At 57.1% G+C, this 23,609-nt stretch overlaps 1 protein-coding gene across 6 annotated transcripts in view; it reads left to right on the top strand.

Moving 5' to 3' along the window:
- The window catches only part of Piezo2 (piezo type mechanosensitive ion channel component 2), a 365,623-nt gene that overhangs the window by 292,474 nt on the left and 49,540 nt on the right, over positions 1-23,609 (top strand). For 5 of the 6 annotated variants that reach the window (XM_047526790.1, XM_047526787.1, XM_047526793.1 and 2 more), the window contains 11 exons: positions 848-1,048; positions 1,734-1,938; positions 2,024-2,125; positions 3,073-3,238; positions 6,952-7,195; positions 11,368-11,464; positions 12,385-12,544; positions 15,721-15,810; positions 17,340-17,461; positions 18,425-18,496; positions 22,297-22,403. In XM_047526790.1, the coding sequence (XP_047382746.1) occupies positions 848-1,048; positions 1,734-1,938; positions 2,024-2,125; positions 3,073-3,238; positions 6,952-7,195; positions 11,368-11,464; positions 12,385-12,544; positions 15,721-15,810; positions 17,340-17,461; positions 18,425-18,496; positions 22,297-22,403 (1,566 nt within the window). The remainder of the gene's footprint in view (positions 1-847; positions 1,049-1,733; positions 1,939-2,023; positions 2,126-3,072; positions 3,239-6,951; positions 7,196-11,367; positions 11,465-12,384; positions 12,545-15,720; positions 15,811-17,339; positions 17,462-18,424; positions 18,497-22,296; positions 22,404-23,609) is intronic. The other variant, XM_047526788.1, reaches the window with a different exon arrangement.

Raw genomic sequence — 23,609 nt, 5'->3', positions numbered from 1 at the left:
TGAGCCATGTCGCCGGACCTTTGTTATTTTGAGACTGGGTCCTACTCAGTTGCTGGGGCTGACCTTGAACTTGCAATCCTCCAGCCTCCTGAACCACTAGGATTACAGGTGTGTGCCACCACCCCAGGGGCTTCCCTATGATTTTAAATGAAGAGCATACATTACATTTAGAAGGAATAAACCATTAGCTTTGCAAAAAAGAACTTCACTTGCAAATAGATGAAAACACTATACCTTGTGTGTTTCGCGTTTTACTTTGATGGATAAACTAAGCACCCCGACCACGTTGCACAAATTGTGCGCTTAGAATTACAACCTTTACGCTGAAGGCCTGGGATCCCCAAAGCCCCAGACGCCCGCCTTCCGTGAGCAGTTGCTAGTTCTCCTCACAGAGTGGACACCGTGGGGGTGGTGTGGCCCTCAGCAGCCGAAAGAAGGACAGAATAAGCGGATGCTTGGAAAGGCGGCTAGGACGGTGTGGACAGCTCACGTGCTCTCGTCCATCCTGAGCATGCTTCTCAATGACTGCCCGGCCCGGGCCTGGCGGCAGCTCCCCTAGTATAGGAAGCTTCTCCAGGGCTAGGAGGGCACAGCCACAGCCCCTTGTCCTGAGATTCTGGGTCCTGTTGCCATAGAGATTAGCCCGGTTTCCACAATGGAGACCAGTCCACAGTAAATAAGACAGAATGAGCCTTGAGTGCATCAGGATATTGTGAAGGTGGGATTTTATAAAACACCGTCCTGTTAGACGTCGAGAATTAAAAACAAGGACGTTACAGGGATTGCTTCAGCTAAAACTCATACAGCACTTGGCAAACACTTGTGTTCTCCTGCTCACCCCGTGTAGAATAACCTCCTGATGTTGGCCATCCTGGCCTTCGAAGTGACCATTTACCGCCATCAGGAGTACTATCGAGGTCGAAACAACCTGACTGCCCCCGTGTCCAAGACCATCTTCCATGACATCACAAGAATGCACCTGGACGATGGCCTTGTTAATTGTGCCAAGTATTTCATAAACTACTTCTTCTACAAGTTCGGCCTGGAGGTGAGTTTTCTTGCCGGGGTGTTTTATTTCCCTTCTCTTGAACGTGTGAATAGCTGCCTCAGGCCAGTGGGCCGCTGGGGCTTTTCTAGAGCTCCAGGAGGTCGGCAGAGAGTGCTGCCCCCACAAGCTGGCCTGGCCACACGGGGCGTTTGCCCAGCCCGGGTACCAAGGCCCCTACGCCATAACCACTCGGCCTCTCTGGAGCCCGAGAGTCACCCAAGGGCGTCAACATCGGTTACCTTACTAGTTCTCCCGCCCGGGGCGCTGGGCATGGAACCCGGGGCGCTGTGCATGCTGGGCAAGTGCTCTCCCACTGAGCCACGGCCCGGCCCTCACGTCAGTTACTTGTGAAGAATAAAACACAGTAAGCGCCTTCGCTTTTGTGCGTTCAGGAGTGTGACCTGCCGCCCAGTGGGCTGCTCTAACCTGAGGGGCGTAGTTCCTGCCCCTGGGAGGCTGGACTTGCACCTGAGGCCCCTCCAGCAGCACCTTCTCTCCGGCTTGAAGTGGTCTCACGACAGTGGGGCTGTTGCTCCCGGGGGGTGGGCGGGGGTGACCTGTGCTCCTGTCTTCAGGCTAAGAGGCATCGAGAAGAGCGGGCCGTGGGGGCCGCGGGGCCGGTGTGGCTCCTGACGCCCCCTCCCCTGCAAACCCTGTGCTTTCGTCTCTTGTCACCCTTACGCAGACCTGTTTCCTAATGTCAGTGAACGTGATTGGCCAGCGAATGGACTTCTACGCCATGATCCACGCCTGCTGGCTCATCGCCGTCCTATACCGACGCAGACGGAAGGCCATCGCCGAGGTTTGGCCCAAGTACTGCTGCTTCCTGGCCTGCGTCATCACCTTCCAGTACTTCATCTGCATTGGCATCCCGCCGGCCCCCTGCCGCGGTGAGGGCCCCCCCGGGCTGCGCTGCCCGCGCCGCGCCGCGGTGGCCGGGACCGCGGGGAGACCTGACTGCTCTCACCCTTGCAGATTACCCCTGGAGGTTCAAGGGCGCCGACTTCAATGACAACATCATCAAGTGGCTGTACTTCCCGGACTTCATCGTGCGTCCCAACCCTGTGTTCCTCGTCTGTGAGTGCTGCCCACGGGGCCACGGGACTCCGGTGGTCGGGTTCGCATTGCTGCTTCATCTTCGCGGGGTGCCCGGGATCTTTGGCCGTCCGCTGGGCTTTGTGATCCGATCACGAGGCATAAATGGCTCTTACTCGCTCTGTTGCATTTGCAAAATCAACACAGCAACACTGGGAATTCATGTCCCCTGGCACCTCTCACCTCCGAGGCGCCCTCGCACACACCTGCACACCTGCCTTTCACACGACAGCCCAGAGAGGCAGGCTTGTGGCCGGGAAGGGCCTCCAGCTGCCACAAAAGACAGACCAAAACAAGGCGGGGCTGTGACGGTGAGGAGGCCCCTCCCTGCTGGACTCGGGGTCACCGGCTGCCACGTCAGAGCCTTCTCCTGTGGCTGGTGAGCCCAGGGCTGGAGAAGCCGGGCCACCCGGGGTGGCAGGAGTGCCTGCCTGCCACCACAGAAAACTCCAGAGCGATGGCCTGCCCCGGCACTCAGGGTCCACTCTGAAATGAGGAGCGGCCAGTGCCCGGGCCCCAGGCAGTGAGGCCAGCCTGCCTGGGGCACCGGCTCCCACGCCCCCTGTCCCCTGCTGCCCTCCGGTGGCCTGGCTTGGAATGGCCTTGGTTACGATGCAAGGGAGAAGGCAGGGCCAAAGAAAGCGGAAATGTCCGCCTTGGCCAGGGAGAAGACGAGCGGGTGGACGCGGGTCAGGCCCGTGAGGATACTCCCCAGCGTCACGCCGGCACTGTCCAGGGTGCAAGTGAAATCCAGACGCGGGTGGGGAGACCCGTGGGTCTGAGGTCGCTGCCTCCCGGCACTGCAGACGCCCTTGGCCTGCCTGGGGTCCGGGATGGCCCTTCCTAGGCGCTGTGGGGCACGCTCACTGGGGGCGACCGGCCACAGAGGGACCAGAAGAGGGTGGTGCCAGTGACGGCCTGTCTTCCAGACGACTTCCTGCTGCTCCTGTGCGCCTCCCTGCAGCGGCAGATCTTCGAGGACGAGAACAAGGCGGCCGTGCGGATCATGGCCGGGGACAACGTGGAGATCTGCATGAACCTCGACGCGGCCTCCTTCAGCCAGCACAACCCCGTGCCCGACTTCATCCACTGCAGGTAACGCCCCAGGCCCCGCGGCTCTGCCCTGGGCCCCTGGCTCAGCCGCCCCGCTCGCACGCTCTCCCCCTGCTGGGCTGAACCATGACACCAAAGCCAAGAGCCAAGCCTCCGCGCGGAGGCTGCGGTCATGCTCGCCTCCACCTGTGGCCTCCGCTTTCCTCCTTCATAAGAAGCTGACCTGTGCCAATCAAACCCCATAGCAGCTCTCCAGGAAGACCTCCCACCTCCGGACCCTCACCCCAGCCCCACCAGCATCCTCTGTCGCCCCTCCTCATCCCAGCCCTCCTCCTCATCCCTTATCCCTCCCCCTCCTCCTCCAACCTCCCCCTCCCCCGCCCCTCCTCTTCTTCCTCCTCACCCCCCCTCCTCTTTCCCATCCTCCTCCTGCCCCTCCCTCCTCTTCCTCCATCCTCCCCCTCACCCCATCCCTCCTCCTCCTCCTCCTCCATCCTCCCCTCTCTCCATTCCTCCTCCCCCTCCCCCACCCCTCCTCTTCTTCCTCCTCACCCCCTCCCTCCTCTTCCCCATCCTCCTCCTCCTGCCCCTCCCTCCTCCTCCTCCATCCTCCCCCTCACCCCATCCCTCCTCCTCCATCCTCCCCCTCACCCCATCCCTCCTCCTCCTCCTCCTCCATCCTCCCCTCTCCCCATTCCTCCTCCCCCTCCCCCACCCCTCCTCTTCTTCCTCCTCACCCCCCCTACTCTTTCCCATCCTCCTCCTGCCCCTCCCTCCTCCTCCTCCATCCTCCCCCTCACCCCATCCCTCCTCCTCCTCCTCCATCCTCCCCTCTCCCCATTCCTCCTCCCCCTCCCCCACCCCTCCTCTTCTTCCTCCTCACCCCCCCTCTTTCCCATCCTCCTCCTGCCCCTCCCTCCTCCTCCTCCATCCTCTCCCTCACCCCATCCCTCCTCCTCCTCCTCCTCCATCCTCCCCTCTCCCCATTCCTCCTCCCCCTCCCCCACCCCTCCTCTTCTTCCCCCTCACCCCCTCCCTCCTCTTCCCCATCCTCCTCCTCCTGCCCCTCCCTCCCCCTCCCTCCCCTGTCTCTTCCTCTACTCTATAGCGTCTTCTCTGACCTCCACCATCTTCCCAGTCTGGCAACACCTGCGCTTGATTGCCCGATTGACCGATTGTCTCCTGGACTGTGTTGGCTGCTTGGCTCCTCCTGGTCCTTTCTGTCCTCGCTGGCCTCCCTGCCTGGTTTTGTCCCCGGACCTCCCCTGCTTGGAGGGCTGGCCACCCCGCCTCTGCTCTCGTCTCTCTGCATCCTGGGCCTCACGCCACACGGCAGAGGCCGCTAGCACCTGGTTCTGCCTGTCATCAGCCCAGAGGCTGTGGACCCACTGCGGGCCTTGGGGTCCTGCAGGGTAGCCGCCGGCTCCTCCCACTGAGAGGACGGCAGGAGCAGCCAGGAGGCGCCTGTTTGAGCAGTGTGATGGCCCCTAACCCGGCATTGTTATTCCAAGAGCCCGTCTCGCCCCTTCTGGGGGTGAGTCCCCTTCTCGCCTGCTCGCTCTTGTCCCATTCGCCCTGTGACTTTGGCCACATGAGGCACATGGTCAGTCTAAGAGTAGTCCGTCTTTCAAAGAGCCGGGCTCTCTGTAGGCCCAGCATGCATCCGGAAGGCCGCCCTGCAGGCCTGTCTCCTCACTGGCAGGAGAGAAGACCGCCAGGTGGCGAGGAGGCCAGGGGACCGCAGCAGGCGGATCTGACCCCAGGCCGTCCCGCCCCACCGGAGCTCAGTGTGCGCTGCACAGATAACCCACAAGCCGTGGAGACGGTCTTTCCGAATGACGTACCATACAACGCTGATCTCAGGCAGGGTTTCCAGTGTGCCGTCTTCTCTGTGATGTTGAGAGAAGCAATATCCAGCGTGAGCTCTTCCAGCCACAAAGGGGAAAGTCCTCCACGGCGTAGCAAAGCCAGACCTGAAGGTCAACCCAAACAGAAGCGTTTACACGCCACCGACTTTTAAGGCTGAATCGTTTTTGAAATTTAAATTATTGCAAGTTTCTAGGTCTGCTTATCAGTTAGGAATACCAGAAGGAGACCAGCGTATGCCCCTAGGTGGGAGTGAACAGTCACATGCCGTGGGGGTGAAGGAAGGGGCCTGAGCAGGAGGCGACGCATGGGGCACTGCCCTCCCCGGCCCCTCTTGGGTTTGAGCAGTGGACACTCCTGCTGTCTAGGCTCTGACAGGGAGCGGCCTCTTGACCATGCCATCTGTCACCTGGACTTGGTCAGTTCTCTAGGACCTGGGGGCTCCTACCTCCACCCCGTCTCCTGGTGTTTTCCCACTCCCTCCACCAGCTCAGCACTGTGGCCTCTGAATCGAGAGGATTGCAGGGGAGTCCCCAGGGCTCCTCCTGGCGAGGGGTGGCCCTCCGCAGGCCTGCGGGAGTGTTGAATGCACACACACCCACAGTGCACGTCTACCCACAAGCACACCCCAGAGTGCCAGCAGCCAGGTCCAGGGTGCTGAGCACACCAGCTTCAGAAGGGCCTGCAGCCCCACCTCACCGACCCACCTCCAGAGTCCTGGCTCACTGAGAAACACTGGCGTGTTACTTGCTCTCCTTTGCTTAGAAAGTCAAGGAAGGGTGAAATATAATTTAGGTAAAAAAAAAGAAAAAAAATTATTCTAAAACAATGAGAAGTTACACTCCATTTACGTGTGATCTATCAGAATGTATAAATGCACTCTACTGTCATGGACGACTAATTAGAACAAATTTAAAAAATTTTGTACAAGTTCACATACCTGAAAAATGCTCCTCGCCAACCCTGCTGGACGGCAGGCACGGTGTGTATCTTACTCAGAGATGATCTATTGATTCCCTGAAAACTAACAACCTGTTCATCAAAGAACTAGTCCAGGACCGGGTCTCCGACATTTCTCCCCAAATCTTGGTAGAGAAACATCCACAGCAAAACCACCCCCGACCAAGAGCTGTGACCAAGCAAACCCCAGTGCAGTGCCCTTGGCCTTTGGGAAGGTGTCCCATCCACTGCAACTCCGAGCAGCTATTATTACAAGAAGACTAAGGCGGGAGTCCTGTGTCCCCTTCTGTCAAGAAGGCCACCGTGGAGGGATGGGCCCCAAGGGGGAATCCCAGCTCAGCCAGGGACTTCCAAAGACAGAGTGTCAGAAAGAGCCCAGAGTCCCCTCTGGCGGAGTCTGTGTGGTCAGAGTCAGTTCCCATCTCCACGGAGAGACTTTCATTTCTAGTAAAATATCTGTATCTTTATAGGTTTATTTCTACAAAGTAATTTCTAGCTGAGCAAAGGGAAGGCATGGTTAGTTAGTTTTTTGCCAGCCAGGAGATTCTAGCAAGAAACGCTAAGATTTGGAATTGATTTTGTGTCTGCATCTTACCATCTCCATTGCATCCCACGGTCCAGTCCATCCCTTCCGTGGACAGACAGGAAGCTTGAGCGCCAAGTGATGGGCTGAAAATGTGGCTCTGAGGATCTCCACCCAGACGGTGATGGTGTAAGTGGGCAACCTATAGAGCCACACCCACGCATGGGGGTCCCACACACTAGGCACAACGGAAGGAGAGACGGGTCCAGAGCTGCTGGTGGCTTCTGAAACCGCTTCGTGGACCACCCTGAGGAGTAGCGTCCCCTCCCTTCCTCAAGCAGACGCTCCTGGTTCTGTGCATCTGTCTGCTCTCCTGCTGCCCCTGTGTCCTTTGGCTCTTTTCCAGATCCTACCTGGACATGTCCAAGGTCATCATCTTCAGCTACCTCTTCTGGTTCGTGCTGACGATCATCTTCATCACCGGAACCACCAGGATCAGCATATTCTGCATGGGCTACTTGGTGGCCTGTTTCTACTTCCTGCTCTTTGGGGGCGATTTGCTACTGAAGCCCATCAAGAGCATCCTGCGCTACTGGGACTGGCTGATCGCGTACAACGTATTTGTGATCACCATGAAAAACATACTGTCGGTAAGTCCCTCCCGCCACACAGCGCCCGGTGGATCCGTAGAGTGAATGATCCACTTGGTGGTCATTAGAAGCCCAAACCTCGCGCATGGCCTCTTCAAAGCCCTGAACAAGATGCTGCCGACTCAGGATCAAAGAGCCGTTTGTCACTCTGCTTTGCCAAATCCAGCAGAATCTGTGCTCATTCCCATGGTGCGGGGGTAGGCATTCACGTGGAAGAATTCTGAAATGCGTTCTATTAACCGAAGTCCCATCCCTTCTGAAGACCTGTCCCGTCGCTCTCAGCACGTGCTCCAAGCAGCTTTGGTGGGCGCATCCCAGAGCTGTGGGTTGGTCTTGCTGTTTGCGGTACTGGGATTGAACCCAGGGGTGTGCCTCTCCCCGAGCTCCCCGCCCAGCCCTTTCTTCTTCTTCTTCCTCTTTTTTTCTTCTTCTTCATGTGTGTGCATGTGGCAGGTTCTCACTAAGTTGCTTAGGGCCCCACTGAGTTGCAGAGGCTGACCTGGAACTTGCAATCCTCCTGCCTCAGCCTCCTGAGTCACTGGGATCACAGGTGTGCACCATGCCCAGTTCATCAAAGCTTTTTACTCATACCATATTCACAAAAACACAACTCTCTTACCCGGAAAGGACTGAAGAAGAGCAAAATGAAATGAAGCGAGCACAGTTCCCGAGAGCACTGTGTGCGGCGGGGCAGGAGGTGGACTAGGGACTGGATGCAAGAAAGCCTTGTGGGCCCAGAGGTGGGGCGACCCAGGAGAGAGCTCAGCCTCACCGCAGCCTCTGCGCGCTGGCCTCCAGAGAGGGCGCGGCTGGAAGAGCCGGGCGGAGGACCAGCACGGATGTTCTCTCTGTCACTCTGTCACTCTGTCACTCTGCAGTGGCACAGCTGGGGTCTAACTCTTCCCCTAACGTGAGAGACCACTCACGCTGCCCACCAGTGACCCAGAGTTCCATCGTTCAGGCCACTAGGACACCATTTAAGTCACTCCGTGCTGCAGGAACTCAAGCAGCAGGCCCTGGTGGGCTGAAGCAGATAAAGCCCCTCCCGCTGGCTGCTCTTGGCGCTCTGCCTGCTCCCGTGGCTGGCCAGGGGAGGGCGCTGTGCAGTGACCCCACTCCACTCTGCCTCGAGACTTGGGGCTGAGCTCACCACACAGTGGGTCTGTGAAGGCTGTTGACTGTGCGTGCGTGTGTGTGTGCGTGTGTAAGAGCTTGGAAAGCCTAGTCTGTGAAGTGATGAATGTTGCAATAATCTGTTTGCCTACCGTCCATGGGAAGATTAATCTTCTAGTTGATGTACACGTGACCTTAGGTCAGAGCTCTTCCCCACGGACATGGCCTTACCCTTGGAGCTGTCCCGGGAGGCACTGCAGAGCCTACACAGGACGAAGAAAGGCCCTTCCATCCTAAAGCCAGTCTCATGGCCAGGCATCTGCTACTGGAGCCAGCTCTCCAGCTGTGCCTGCATGGCCTCCACCCGCCCACCTGCCCCGTGTCTTTGGGTTTGTTCTTCATCCTCAACCCTGTCTTGTGACCTCACCATGGCTGACCACTGTCCACGACCTGGAGAACTGGAGATGACCAGCACTCAGGACAGGCCTCAGGAGACGACCAGCACTCAGGACAGGCCTCAGGAGACGACCAGCACTCAGGGCAGACCTCAGGAGATGACTAGCACTCAGGACAAGCCTCAGGAGATGACCAGTACTCAGGGCAGACCTCAGGAGATGACCAGCACTCAGGACAGGCCTCAGGAGATGACCAGCACTCAGGGCAGGCCTCAGGAGACGACCAGCACTCAGGACAGGCCTCAGGAGATGACCAGCACTCAGGACAGGCCTCAGGAGACGACCAGCACTCAGGACAGGCCTCAGGAGATGACCAGCACTCAGGACAGGCCTCAGGAGACGACCAGCACTCAGGACAGGCCTCAGGAGATGACCAGCACTCAGGGCAGGCCTCAGGAGACGACCAGCACTCAGGGCAGGCCTCAGGAGAGGACCAGCACTCAGGGCAGGCCTCAGGAGATGACCAGCACTCAGGGCAGGCCTCAGGAGATGACCAGCACTCAGGGCAGGCCCCAGGAGATGACCAGGACTCAGGACAGGCCTCAGGAGATGACCAGCACTCAGGACAGGCCTCAGGAGATGACCAGGACTCAGGGCAGGCCTCAGGAGACGACCAGCACTCAGGACAGGCCTCAGGAGATGACCAGCACTCAGGACAGGCCTCAGGAGATGACCAGCACTCAGGACAGGCCTCAGGAGACGACCAGCACTCAGGGCAGGCCTCAGGAGATGACCAGCACTCAGGACAGGCCTCAGGAGATGACCAGCACTCAGGGCAGGCCTCAGGAGACGACCAGCACTCAGGGCAGGCCTCAGGAGACGACCAGCACTCAGGACAGGCCTCAGGAGATGACCAGCACTCAGGACAGGCCTCAGGAGACGACCAGCACTCAGGACAGGCCTCAGGAGACGACCAGCACTCAGGACAGGCCTCAGGAGATGACCAGCACTCAGGACAGGCCTCAGGACATGACCAGCACTCAGGGCAGGCCTCAGGGGATGACCAACACTCAGGGCAGACCTCAGGAGATGACCAGCACTCAGGACAGGCCTCAGGAGATGACCAGCACTCAGGACAGGCCTCAGGACATGACCAGCACTCAGGGCAGGCCTCAGGAGATGACCAGCACTCAGGACAGGCCTCAGAAGATGACCAGCACTCAGGACAGGCCTCAGGAGATGACCAGCACTCTCGACAGGCCTCAGGAGATGACCAGCACTGAGGGCAGGCCCCAGGAGATGACCAGCACTCAGGACAGACCTCAGGAGATGACCAGCACTCAGGACAGACCTCAGGAGATGACCAGCACTCAGGGCAGACCTCAGGAGATGACCAGCACTCAGGGCAGACCTCAGGAGATGACCAGCACTGAGGGCAGGCCCCAGGAGTTCACACTCTAGCAGGGGAGACAGCCGGGAAGTAATGAGGCAGTTGTAGACCTCGTGGTCACCACCTCTTGGGAAACGGAGCAAGCAGTAAAGAACACACGATGTCGTGCCTGTGTGGACTGGAGGAGGCTCCATGGGGGCAATGCCATTTCAACCCAGGAGGCTCAAAAATGGACTGAGGGGCCTCCGGAGACAAAGGAGAAGGGCGCTCCCCACCTGGGTGGGCAGCCTACATGGGAAGATGGCTGGGCAGTGTTTCCCCGGGCCGAGAATCCCATGCTTCGGAGCAAATCCCAGTACTCTCCTGCTCACACACACAGCTCAGCCACTCCTGTGTGTTGGCACACAACAGCTCGTGCTGGCTGGAACACCCCACCCTCCTAGGACCCAACAGGACACACCTGTCCTAGAAATCCATTGTTATGAGGCAACCGTGTCCCGACAATCAACAGGAAGATTTCTCCACCCCGAGAATTGGCCAGAGTCTCAAAACACACAGTCGTCCCTTGGCACTCCTAGCGACTGGGTCAGAACCACCAATGGGTACGGACATCCTCGGCAGTTCAGGTCCCTTCTACAAAATGGTGCATGAGCCCACACGACCTGTGCTCCTCTTCCTAAGCTCAGTCCTCCCTGGATCACCGGGGACACCTCACAGTGTGCCGCTGTGTGGACCGTCTCCTGCCACAAGGCTGAGGAGATAGCCACCAGGAGCAGAGTCTGCACCTGTTCAGTGGGATGCATTTTTTCCATTCAAACATTTCCTGTCTGCCGCTGGTTGACTCCTTGGATGTGGCTCCCACAGGCAAGGGCCGGCCACCCTTTCCAGTTGGGAGTGTCCACCCCGCAGCTGTGTCTGGGATGCTCCTGGGAACGGTGTGGGTTAATCTGTGAGAAAACAGCTCCACCAAAATCAGAACCTGGGTCCAGTGTGCACCCATTCAGAGCTTATCCCCAGGACACTCCAGGTTTCCTCCTTGACAAGAGGGGCTTCCCGTGCAGGGGCGCTGCCCGGAGGACCCCGCTGCACGCCGTGGGTCTGGCTTCCCTGGGGACTTGCCGTGCTCTGAAGTGGCCAGTGCAGGGCCCCGTGGCGTCTGGGTGTAGGCACCTCTGGCACCAGGCCCTTGGAGTTCCTGCACTGTTGGGATGACGAGGCCCCGGAGCTGTTCTCGGGGTGCAGTTTCAGACTTTGCCCCTGCGTCTGTTTTTCAGATAGGGGCATGCGGATACATCGGGACGCTGGTGAAGAAGAGCTGCTGGCTGATACAGGCCTTCAGCCTGGCCTGCACCGTCAAGGGCTACACCATGCGTAAGTAGAGAGGGGCGTGCTGGAGGGCAGGGAGCAGGGCCGTGCACACAGGACTGCTCTGAGTCAGAACCTGGCCAAGCACCGAGGAGAAGAGAGCAGGTGGAGGGCGACTGCCCAGGCGAGGCAACAGGCCCTTGGGTCATCTTCTAGAAGCTTCCCACCCAGCAGGTCTGGAGCTCTCTGGTTATGGTGAGGAAGGACGCCAGGGGCCCACTCAGCTGGAGTTGCTCTGGTTAGACTCGGGGTCATCAGGTGACGGACTTCCAGGCCTCTCTCTCCTTGGGAAGTGCAGGGATTTGCAAACGCAAACCACAGGGAGGCCCTGGGGTTCCTGGAGCTAGACCTGCACAAGACCAAGGGGTACACTGTCCCCAGCACCCTGCCTCTTGAGAGAGCACAGGACCGTGTCACACGGGTCTTCTGTGGGCCAGGAGGGAGCTGCATCCCCGTGGCCTCTGGCTCAGGCTGCCCTTGGCAATGGAGCCTCACTATGGGTCGCCTCACCTTTGCCTGGGGACCAAGTGTGCTGCTCACCACCTCTCTGCAGAGTGTCCTGTGTCCTGCCGCACCCTGCAGGGCCCACCTGGAGCAGCTGTGTGCTCTGGAACAGAGCGCTGCCTCTATGGTTGGTGCATTACTGCCCCACACCCTCACTGAGGTCCCCCAAGCGCTCAGGGGCCTCCCTGCTAGAGGGGAGGGTCCGGCTGTGCCTGAGGGTCAAGAGACCAGAGGTGCGATCAGCCACACATTCACACCGATGGCAGACTGAAAGTGCGTGTCCTCGTTTGCAAATGAATCGCCTCGTAAACCACGCATCAGATGTGGCTCTTGTGCCTTGGGATCCCAGCGCCCCGGCGGACCACAGGGCGACGGTGGCAGGGAAGCTGGCTCTAACGGGGTTTCCCTGCTCTGTCACACAGCCGAGGACGACTCCTCCTGCAGACTGCCCAGCGGGGAGGCGGGCATCATCTGGGACAGCATCTGCTTCGCCTTCCTCCTGCTGCAGAGACGCGTGTTCATGAGCTACTACTTCCTGCACGTGGTGGCCGACATCAAGGCTTCCCAGATCCTGGCTTCCAGGTGGGTCAGGCGGTGGAATCAGGTGGCCACTTCTCCTCGGAAACTTGCTGAGAGTAGTGCACACTCTGCTTTCTGTCTGAGCCTGCTTGGAGAAACCACAAGGAGCTAAGAAGTCCCTCCCGGGAAAACAGGGAAGGTCTGCACCAGGCCTTTAAGGGCCTCATAGCGTAGACACAAGGAGCCTGATGCTGGGGGACACTTCCCAGACTTGGGACACTGTGGAAGGTCAGAGGCATGTGGGCCCAGGGAAGCCTGCGACCCACCCTCCCTGCGGCCAGAGCTGGGTCTGCCCTGACTCCTCCCCCCCCCCCCCCCCCCGCCTCTGCCTGAAGAAGAAACTCCTGAACAGAGAAGGCCGCGCGCATCCCCTGTCATTCAGCAGAGCTTTAATGGAAGTGTGGTCCTCCAGCCTCATTCTGCACTCAAAAGCTTAACAGCAGACAAACCTTACTTACAGAATGGACAACCGATCTGAATAGGTATTTCTCTAAAGAAAATGTGCACACGGGTCAGGCGTACAGCGGCGTGGCCAGCATGTGCGTGGCGTGCACGAGGGCCCGGGGTGGACCCAGCACCTTAAAGCAGAGAGAAAAGAGAGAACACCCAGGGGCAGCGCGTGCACGAAGCCCTGCTGAGCAAGCCTCGCCTCAGCATGAGTTCGAGTCCCGTGGGCGGCCTCCCCAGCCAGAGCGGCAGGCGGGTGGGAAGGCCGAGGCCTTGGCCTCCACTTGGCCAAGGTGGAGTCCCCCCAAAACTGGGAGTGGAACAGCGCAGCCCCTCTGGCTCCTAACCTCTGTGTGTCCTTCCCTCGGGCCTCTTCCTCCTGCTGCTGGCTTTCCTCTTGGGCTGCCGGCAGGATTTGCACTGCCACCATTTCCTCCCTGGACCTCTGTCCTTGCAAGCGTTGCCCCTGATTCACAGACTCTGGGAACAGACCAGGAGGAGCACTAGGAACGGCCTGGGAGCCACTCAGGCCGCTGTGTGACCCCACCTGCTGGGCTGCCCCAGCCGACCCGCCCGGATCCCACCGTGCCTGGTGCTCGCCCTCCAGCACCCCGCAGGCTGGACTAGGAAACTGCCCTCCTGTGGTGTCTAGCCGCGTCCCTGGAGCATGGTTCCTTCCCTTCCAGGAGAAAGGAAACTGATTCCAGGAGTCCATTTGCGTGGGAGCAGCCTGGCTTTTGCCACCTGAGTTGCTGCCGGCAGAAGGAGACCCACAGGGCGTGGCAGTCCACCCAGCAGCCTGGGGTCCCTTGCTCCCCAGGGAGCAGTGCCAGGCCCGCCTTGACCAGCGGCACTGCTTTCTAATACCCTCGGCGTCAGAGCAGAGGGGAGTGTCTCAGCCAGAGGTGACCTTATTTATTTGTACAGAGCAGCTGATTATTTTGAAGTCAAATACATTTTTTTTATCACCCTCCCCAAAACGTTTGGTCCCTAGAGGTCCCAGACATTACGGGAAGCCAGTGTCTTTTCCCCAAAGTTGTCACGATTATTTAGACAGCGTGTCCTAATAGTGAGGACACCTCAGCCCGTCACAGGAAGTCCTCTTCTGACCGGCGGACGTTGACTTCCAAGGCAGTTTCTGGGAAACACGCGTTCGCTCCTTCACTCGCGCATGCCCCCAGCTGCTCACTGCCCGACCTGGTTTGGGGAGAGGGAGGCTGACCCCAGCCTCATGTTGCTTACAGGCTTGAGAAGACACAGGTGACCAAGCAGCTGCTAGCACAGGTGCCTGGCTTTATCACAGTCTGGGCCACTGTGGCACAAGGACCATAACCAAGGTGGCCTAGGAACAGCCTGAGCCTGTGTCTCACACTTCCGAGGCTGGGACTTCCAGGACTGAGGTGTCAGGAGCTTCGGAGCCTGGGGCGGGCCTCTTCCACAGGGACGGTCCCCTCTGCACTGGGTCCTGCCCTCCTGGGCCTTTTCGCCAGGGCCTTTGTGCCACTCCTGACCTAGGCCTCTCCCAAAGGCCCCACGTCCAGCACCACGACCTGGGGCATTCGGGTTTCAACATGGGTTTTGGGAAGGACACAGATGTTGAGGCAACAGCCAGCATGACGGCAGGAGTCGCCGGGGAGCCAGGAGAGCACCCAGCAGTGTGGCCATGCACAGCGCCTGCTCCGGCCCCCTTCCACTGCAGGAAGGAGCCGAGGGGAAGGTGCAGGGGCAGCCCAGGAGGCTCCCGAGGGAAGTCCCCCTCCTCCCACGGGGAGGGGTGCCTGAGCGTGCACAGCGAGGTGCCGAGCGACCAGGGGCTCTTCATGTTCAGGACTAGCAAACCTTGACCCCACTTGCATGCTGGTGAAGGGCAGGCATGGAGAGGGCCTGAGGGTAGGACAGAGAGGGCCCAAGTGCAGAGGGGAGGGGTGGTGGCCCTCAGGCTGAGGCGGAGGAGCCCAAGCGTGGGTGGGCCACAGGCAGGAGATGGCATGGCACTTCTTCCACTGTCACGTGGGAAAGGAAGGGGCAGCCAGAAGCTGGGCCACATAATGCCACCTGACGGGCGGTCTCTCTAGGAAGTAGGCAGCTAGGTCATCACTAGCAGTGAAAACCCATTTGGCAGAATATGGAATTGAGCCGCAACAGCGGTGCAGCGGAGCAGAGGGATTTCCAGGGAGCAGGGACCCGGAGTGGTCTGCCCACGGTGGGCTGTGTCCGGCAGCTGAGGCTGCCCCTCCCAGCACAGCAGGCCCACTGCTGGCTTCCCTTGGATTGGGGGTTTCCCAAGCAGGTGACACCAGTCAGAGCTGAGGATGTTGAGAGAGGCTGAGATTTACAGGGACACGGCAGCTGACTGGAGAAGGGAGGACCATGTAAAGGGCAGAAGGAAGGGGATGGGAATGAGCGGCCCGAGGCTGGAAGCCCCACAGCGGAGCAAGACCTCTGCTCCCTGCGCTCCCTGCTCTTTCCTGCCCGGAAAACCCAGCCAGCCTTGTCTCTGGCCAGCTCTGCCAGGCCAGGTAGGAAATGCCCGAGCGCAGCACCTTGTGAGGGTGAGCAGCCCCTCCCTCCCTGTGGGCGGCTGTTCCAGGGCTTGGTGGCTCCCGCTGCCAGCCAGGAAGGCTCCCAGGCACCAGCACAGGGTTGCCACGTTTTCTGCCCATCGACCATCATTGCCAGGGCAAGGCGAGCAATGACGGGTACTGAAGGCTCTGTTTCCAACTGTCCCACAGGGGTGCTGAGCTTTTCCAGGCCACGATCGTGAAGGCTGTAAAGGCAAGAATTGAGGAAGAGAAGAAGTCCATGGATCAGCTGAAGAGACAGTAAGACGCTTCACCCTGCTCCTCCTCCTTCTTCCTATTCATGGGACCATATTCAGCTCTCGGCCCTTGGGGGCCTCAGACCCTTGAAAAGTCCATGCAGACCACAGTTCACAGCTTCCCTCGTGTCTGCCCTGGGTCCGAGCAGTCGCTCAGGCCTCTTACACTGACAAGAGAGTTCCAGAATGATGGGCAGGCACAAAAGACAGGAAGGGTGCTTCCTGGAGAACCTGGAGATGCTCTCTCCAGGCCTCTGAGCCTCAGTTTCCTGCTCCTAAACTAGATCTCACAGATTAAAGTAGCTCATGGATGAGACAGTAAATGCTCACTGCATCTTGGGTCGAGGGGATAAACGTGGGGTCAGCTCTAGAAGCGTCTTGAAACCATGTAACCCAGGCTCTGGAAAGAAGCAAGGAACTCTGGTACTGAATGACTGAGAGTCCCCCCCAAGCACAGGCAGCCCTGGGAGTGCAGCAGGTCATCCTGCCCGGTATTCAGTTTGCCACTAGCTGGGTCGCAGCACAGACCGGCTCTGTTGGGAGATTTGGTAATTTCTGAAAAGCATTTTCTGAGTGCAGTTCCTAGCAGGGAATGGACTGGTGGCTTTAGGGGTGAGGTTTTCAAGGGTCTGAGGTCCCAAGGGCTGGCGCTTCACCCACAAAATGGAGCCACTCTCAGTCCACCAGGAAACTCCCCTGAGTTTTCAGGAGCAGCTTTGTTTCCTTCTGACCTCATTTCCCTTTCTTACCCCCAGCAGAAGTGCTTCCCGTTATGAATTAGATTGCCCCCTCGTGGTCATTTGCACAAAGATGTAGTTATGTGTGAAACCCTAATACCCGTTCGCTGTGCCACAACCCTGTTATTGTGGTCTCCAGCCACCAACAGGGTTCAGAGGAACAACAATTTGGGCCCATATTTAGGATGTATTTCTCATTTCCTATGAGACCTGGATTGTGATTCTTCTATTTAAGAATACAAAACTTGGCCAGGTGCCGTGGCACACGCCTGTCATCCCAGTGGCTCAGGAGGCTGAGGCAGGAGGATCACAAGTCCAAAGCCAGCCTCAGCAACTTAGCAAGGCCCTAAGCAACCCAGAGAGACCCTGTCTCAAAATCAAACATAAAAGGGCTGGGTATATGACTCAGTGGTTAAGTGCCCCTGAGTTCAATCCCTGGTACCAAAAAAAAAAAAAAGAAAGAAAAAAGAAAAGAATGCAAAACTTAGGGGAATAAAGGACCTACATTACCTACATCGTATAATACGTCATGTTCAGACGGGCTGTCACGTACTTTGTACGTTGGGGACTGCATCCCACGTTGCGGACTGCATTCCAGACCCAAGCATGACGACTGCGGCTCACATTCTTAAGTCTAGCACCGCGGATGCGGAGGACGTGGAGATGCTAGGGAGAGCAAGGACACGCTTATTCCGAGAAGCGATCGTTTCCCCACTACGTCTTTAAAAGCCGGCGGCCGCGCTGTGCATGGTTGCGCGCGTGACCCTGGCACTCCCGCTGCGCATCTGTTTCCCAGGATGGACCGCATCAAGGCCAGACAGCAGAAGTACAAAAAGGGTAAGGAGCGGATGCTGAGCGTGACGCAGGAGGCCGGGGACGGCCAGGACGCGCGCAACGCCCCCGAGGAGGACGATGAAAGTACGTCCGCGGGCCGCCGCCCCTTGCGCAGTGGGGTGGCGTGGCGTGGCGTGGCGTGGGGGCAGTGTGCTGGCTTTGCGGCTGGGTCCACCAGCGTCCGGGTCTGCCCGCCTCCCGGGTGGGTCCCTGTGTGTATGGCCCGGAACCCACGCTTAATGAATGGACGGTTCCGGAGGGCAGGGGCCTTCAGTGAGCACGTGGCCTAGCTGCCTCCCAGACACCCCTAGGAAGGCAGCTGGCCTGATTGCCCTTAATTTGTTCCTGTAGGGAAGATAGTTCAAATACGCTGCCTTAGTTCCTATTAGTTTTGTATGAATTTTAAATATGCCTGCTTATGATTTTGTATGGCACCTGAATATTGGTAGTTAAAATATCAATTATTACCTATTCAATGAAATATATATTTGTTATATCTAATCATAGATTCATGGCAGCCAATTAAAGTTTTAAGGATCTGCTCAGGGGAGCTTGCATGCTTTTCTATTTGAAGGGAATAGAGAAATAATACAGTACATAGTGTCTGTTCATCACCAGTAAATTTATATTTTCTAATCCTTACATTAAATCAATCAAAAGAAAACTTTTTGGTGACTGTAATTTATCTGTTTTAAGAAACTATTTGCCTCTAAATGGTTCTATGAAAACTTAGTGAGGCTTTGTTTCTGTTGATGTAATGAAAAACTCAGTGTGTTTTTGACAGACAGTCCCTCCTTTTTTTCCGATGTCTTCGCACATGCTTAGCTGTTAGGAAGACGTGACAGTGTGGCCCAAGGTCAAGGAGCTGAGTCGCCCTGCGGGGTGGACCGCTGGTGCATGTTAGTTGCAGACTCGGTTCAGTGCCTCTTCCTGGCCCCTGCCGTACCTTTGCAGTCTGTCTAGACCTGCCCCTGAGTTGTTAGAGCGTGGTTTTCAAATGTGCTTGCTCACTTTCTAAGAATTAATGTTGGACATATTTCATTTTAGGAGAAGCAGACAAACAGAAAGCCAAGGGCAAAAAAAGGCAGTGGTGGCGGCCTTGGGTCGATCATGCTTCCAGTAGGTTTCTCGATCCTCTTCCAGTCTCACTGAGTCTGACCCTTATATCCTTGACCAGAATTCAAGCTCCCTGTGACCTGTGTCCCAGGCACGGTTTACCCTTGTGACTTGATAGGGGTCAGGCGTGGGGAAGCCGCTGTGTCCGTGGGCCTGGGGCTGCCGTCGGCTCCTCTGGACCAGCTCGCTGCCGCGTAGCTGCCGTGTAGCTGCAGAAAGCTGAGCGGTGGCCGACAGGCTCACAGGCGTGGCTCAGGGGAGAACTGACAGCTCTGTCGTCCAGGCCTGAGGCTGGAGCTCTGCTGGTATTTCTTTCTGGCTGAAATCCCTGGTTAGAGTGAGTGCGGGCTCCTCCTTGGCTCCTGACTTGGGCTCCAAGGCTCTGGGGCCTCTTGGGAAGGCACTTGGCGTGGGTGCCATGGGGCCTCCCCTGCCCTTCCCCAGAGCTTCGATGTTGTTTGCGTTTAAGTTCTTTTGGCAACACGTTAAGCGTAAAGTTGAGTATGACTTACAACGCCTGTGCCTTCCCACTCTGCCTGCTCCCCAGTCTCCGGCGGCTCCCAAGCTGCACTCTGGTCTCCCATGCCCATGGGGGGCACAGTGGACAGCCAGCTGCCCAACAATGACACTTGGTGTCCTCGTGGAGTGCACTGCACTGCCCTGCTGGCCACAAAAGTGAAGGAGCAACTGCAGGCTCACAGGCTGCCTTTGTTCTGCTTACCAAGGAAACTGTCACCTTGGTCAATGTCATTGTCCTGCATCTGGCCCTCCTTTGATGTGTTAGAATATCAAAGATTATTATTCCAAAAATTAGTCCTAATGCCTTCCCCTTTTATAGCTTACGACACACATCTCCAGACCGTCAGACAAGGAATATCACCAGAGCTCAAAATGCCTCACAGTGGGAGGGACCCCACAAGAGGGGCATTCAGAATCATTAGAAAGCCAGGCCCCAGATCTAGTGCCTGGCGTCACAATGATCTGATGTGGCCTCTCTCACTCCAGAGGTAATTCCCCCAAAATCGGAAAACTAGTTTAATGAAATCGGCTCAGTATTTCTGGATGCAATTAAATTTTATCCCCAATATTGAATTTCAGCATTTGGACAAAAAATGAGTTATAAAGACTTTGTTCAATTCTCTGCCCGAGTCAAACGTCAAAATGTTCAAGCAGAAGTCCAGGGTGACCCTTCTGCTGATTGTCCTTTGGCACGTGAGCCCTGCCAGGGCCTGGCCATGCTGTGTGTGGACTGCCCACTCCTGTCAAGTCACAAGCAAACCGTGCCAACCTCTGTCCTTAGAGGGCCTTTGCTGGTGCAGAGACCTGTCCATCTCAAATCCGTGTTGTGTTGACTGTGCAGCCCCCGCTGGGACCAGTCCCAGTGCGGTCACCGGGGGGGTCTTTCCTTTTCCCGTCTCAGTGTCGCACTTTCAGAGGGATTGGGTACGGTCTTTGATGATCATCTTGCAAGTTGTTAATGATGCAAAGGACTTGCTGTGAAGGTCACTGAAGTTAGCCTTTTCTGATCCATTTCACCCTCATTATACCACATTCTCGAACACTGGCATTCACAAATGTGCCTGGTTACAAAACCTGACTGCACAATAATGCAGGGCTGTGTGTGGCTCATGGTTCGGACTCAGATTCTGAACGTGGCGTACTTTTTCTGCAAAACCTCTTTTTCCTCACAAGCCCGAGAGGCATGCAAGGAAGAGCATGTGTAGTTTACTCTGTTGTCTGATGCATTTCAGAACTTACCATTCCATCTGGAAGAATTTTATGAAAGCCTTTGTTCTCATCTGTCGAGGACTTTCTTAGCAATGCCAAGGAGAGCGTGTGCAATAGACGCCACCTGTGAGCCGTGTAACACGGACATGCTCTCATGTCATGTCGGCAGCAGGTCTTGGCGTGTGCCAAGGCGCCACCTCTCCTCCGTCCATGCCGTGCGCACACACGTGGCTGCATTATTGCTGTTCAATGATACCTTCCGGCGCGTGCTGGTGTGCACCCCATCTCAGCACTGCCTGAGTGAAGACCCAGCCTGGCTTCACTGATGAATTCCTCACCTCAAGGGCCAGGTGTCCGAGGACACAGCTGGCAGGATTTAGAAGGCCGGTTTCACACCGGCTCAGCTCAGCATCAACACCCGCAGCGCCTGGGTGGACAGGGTGGAGCCGGGTCCGCCCCACGCCCAGAGCTTGCCTAGCCTCTCTTAGCTTTGATTCAATCACAGTTGAAAAGACTTCAAAAGCCTTTCCTTGTTTTCAATGTGCAAATTCCACTCACTCACATAACAAGTTAGTGACAGTTCCAACCATAAAATCAAAGCTTCGCTGGGCTCGCCCTGTGCATGAAAGTTACAGAAGGTATGATTGAATACGACCGTAGCTACTGTTGATTTTGGAGCCTATAATGAGGGTAAAATGCTCCATCTTGTGAGACTGTGTTTTCCCAGATGACCGTGCGATATAGTCCCTGTGACTTTCAGGCGACTCTGGGCTTCTGTAAACGCATTTCTTCACGGTCCTCCTCACTGTCCAGCGTAATGCTGTAACTTTGGTTTGTTCTTGCTTATTCTCACCTTGTGTTGTATTGCATTTATTCCCTCAGGCCTGGACCCAGTACTCTGGGCCTGGTTTTTTTCTTCAAAATAAAATCAACAAATCAGTGCTTCTGTTCAAGGATATAAGGCCCAATTTGTTCACTCTGCGTCTTCATGAATGGAGGCTTCAGATTCGTCTGAAATCATGGGCAAAATTACTTGACTTTTGACCACATTGAGTGATATTCAAGCAACTGATTTGAAAACAAGCCAAGGTTTTCCATTACCTCACGACGCATAAGTCCAAAAGAAAACTCAGACATCACAGTGTCACTGAAAAGAGGCCCCACATCTGCAAATCCCGCAGATTTGTTTTCCTGCAACGATGGTACAGTTCTTGTAGCATCAAGAATGCAGATGCTGGGTCTCTTTTCTCAGATCCACTTCAAACCTATCGACCTGATAGACAATTGAATTTCTTAAATTTCCTCAACCCTCTGGACATTCCCGTGTTCTCTGCTCCCAGCTCTTCCCCCAGGTGTTGTGTTTTTGCAGGGAAAGTGAAAGACAAGGCAGAGGAGATCATGACTGCTCTGTGCCTCCTGGTCCCCAGCCCTGCCCCAGCCCCATCCAGTCCTGGGGAGTCCTGGCGGACCCAGGCTGGCGGCATGAGCCGTACGGACCTGGGCCGCGGCCCCTTCCGCCGGCGGCTCTGTAGATGCAGCAGGCGGTGTGGCTGCTGTCACTGTCACTGTCCTGTGTGTCCTCCTGTCTCATCCTCGTGGCCCTGTGTGTTCCAACTCTCACGTGTCCCGTCCTGTGTTGTCTCGTGTGTCCTGTGGAGAAGCCAGGTCTGCACGGTGTGAGTGAAGCGGCAGGCGGGCCCCGCGGCTCGGGCCCTGAGCCCCTGCAGGCCTCCCCCGAGCCGCCGGGCCCAGCCTCCGCTTCACCCCGGCCTTGTCTGAACCACCGTAATCGCTGAATTGTGAAGAAGCAGCATTCTGTCGCGTCAGTAGCGCCCTGGCCGCTGCAGAGTTGGCCTGAAGGGAGGACGCGGGATCAGTCCCGCGAGGCCAGCGCTCGGGTGGCGCAGACAAGGCCTCACGCTCTGTGGGCGCCCGTGCGTCTCCTCTCCTCCTCTGCCCACCTCTCTCGCTGTGGCCTCTCGTGGACATTTGTGTTTTGTAGGGCATTTCGTGACTAAGCCCCCACTGATCCCATGTCTCTTTCAGGAAGTAAGTGGATATTTTGTTTTGCTTAGTGGTCAGGAGTGGAGATTATTATTTGTTTGAAACGGACAGCGAAGAGGAGGAGGAGGAGGAGTTGAAGAAGGAAGACGAGGGCCCCCCCCGGAAGTCGGCGTTCCAGGTAACTGGGCCTGGGAAGGGTGGGTCCCGCCGTGTGGGAGCTTCCCCAGGAGCAGGCCGAGCGCAGGCCTCAGCTCCTGCTGCTCTCCTAGCCAACCGAGCAGCTTCTGCCTGATGCCTGAGTTGTCTGCTGCAGTCACGCTGCCGTGGGCCCCTCTGGGCAGAGCCACGGTCACCTGCGAGTGACCCCTCCGTCGACCGGACTCTCAGACTTTAAACAGAAAATAAAGCTTCCCCGGGCGAACTTTCTTTGTGTTGTTGCAAGTAGAGATGAGGCGCTCTTTGGCATTGCCTTGGATTGCTTGAATGGACTTAGGTCTCAGTGCGTGAAAGAACGAAGTCCTTGCTCCGCTTTGGATCAAGGGTCCCGGAAGTGTTGCTTCAGAGCCTGGAACCCGGCCTGGTCGCACGCTGAGATGGGAGAAGGCACTGTCACACCAGTGAAGCCCCCGGCAGGCTCCGCTCCCTCCAGCTCAGCTGTTCCAGACCTGCCCCTGGTTCCCGGCGGGCCCTCAGCAGCCCGGGGTTAGGGTGCACGGTCATCAAGGCTGTTAAAGATGAGGCTGTGTCCCTAGCATCACACTAGCTGAGAACCCGGGTGCACCTCTCGTACCAGCGAGCCACACGTTGACACCATCTTTTCCCATTTCTGATAGGAGGAGGCACACAGACCGGTCTCCATGACCCATGCGTGATGTACCCACAACAAGGTCACTGTCAGCTTGCTGGCCAGGCCTTCTTAAGCTGGGAGGTGCAGTCCACCCGCCTCCCAGGGACACTGCAGAGCTGTTTATCCATGGAGACACCTTGGCCTGATGCGGTCTCCCTGGCCCTGTTGCCCTGTGTAGGCTTCTGGGTGACCGAGTCTGTGCATGTGTGCAGCTGGCTTGCCGAATACTAATGACCCCACTTACTGGCTTCCTTCTAGCGACTTGTATTCTAGCTGTCACTCATCAAGCAGCACGGGAGGGGACGTGAGACATCTTCACCTTGTTTGATGAATCATGTGCGATGGCGGATGGTCTTCTTTATTCCCCACTTACAGGCAGAGCACGTTTTATTCTAGCTTCCGTGACTGGCACATTGCGACCTCGTTAATGTTATTGGTAGAGACAAACTCATTCGCCTTCGTCTACTAACTTGCTGGTTTTTGTCTTTTCCTACTAATCACTCTTGCTTTGTCCTTCTTTGTAGAGAGCTATTGGGA

The sequence above is a fragment of the Sciurus carolinensis genome, chromosome 15 (genome assembly GCF_902686445.1).
Source record: "Sciurus carolinensis chromosome 15, mSciCar1.2, whole genome shotgun sequence".
Classification (NCBI taxonomy): domain Eukaryota; kingdom Metazoa; phylum Chordata; class Mammalia; order Rodentia; family Sciuridae; genus Sciurus; species Sciurus carolinensis.
Note: the sequence above shows the minus strand (reverse complement) of the source record. Positions and strands in the feature narration are given on the sequence as shown.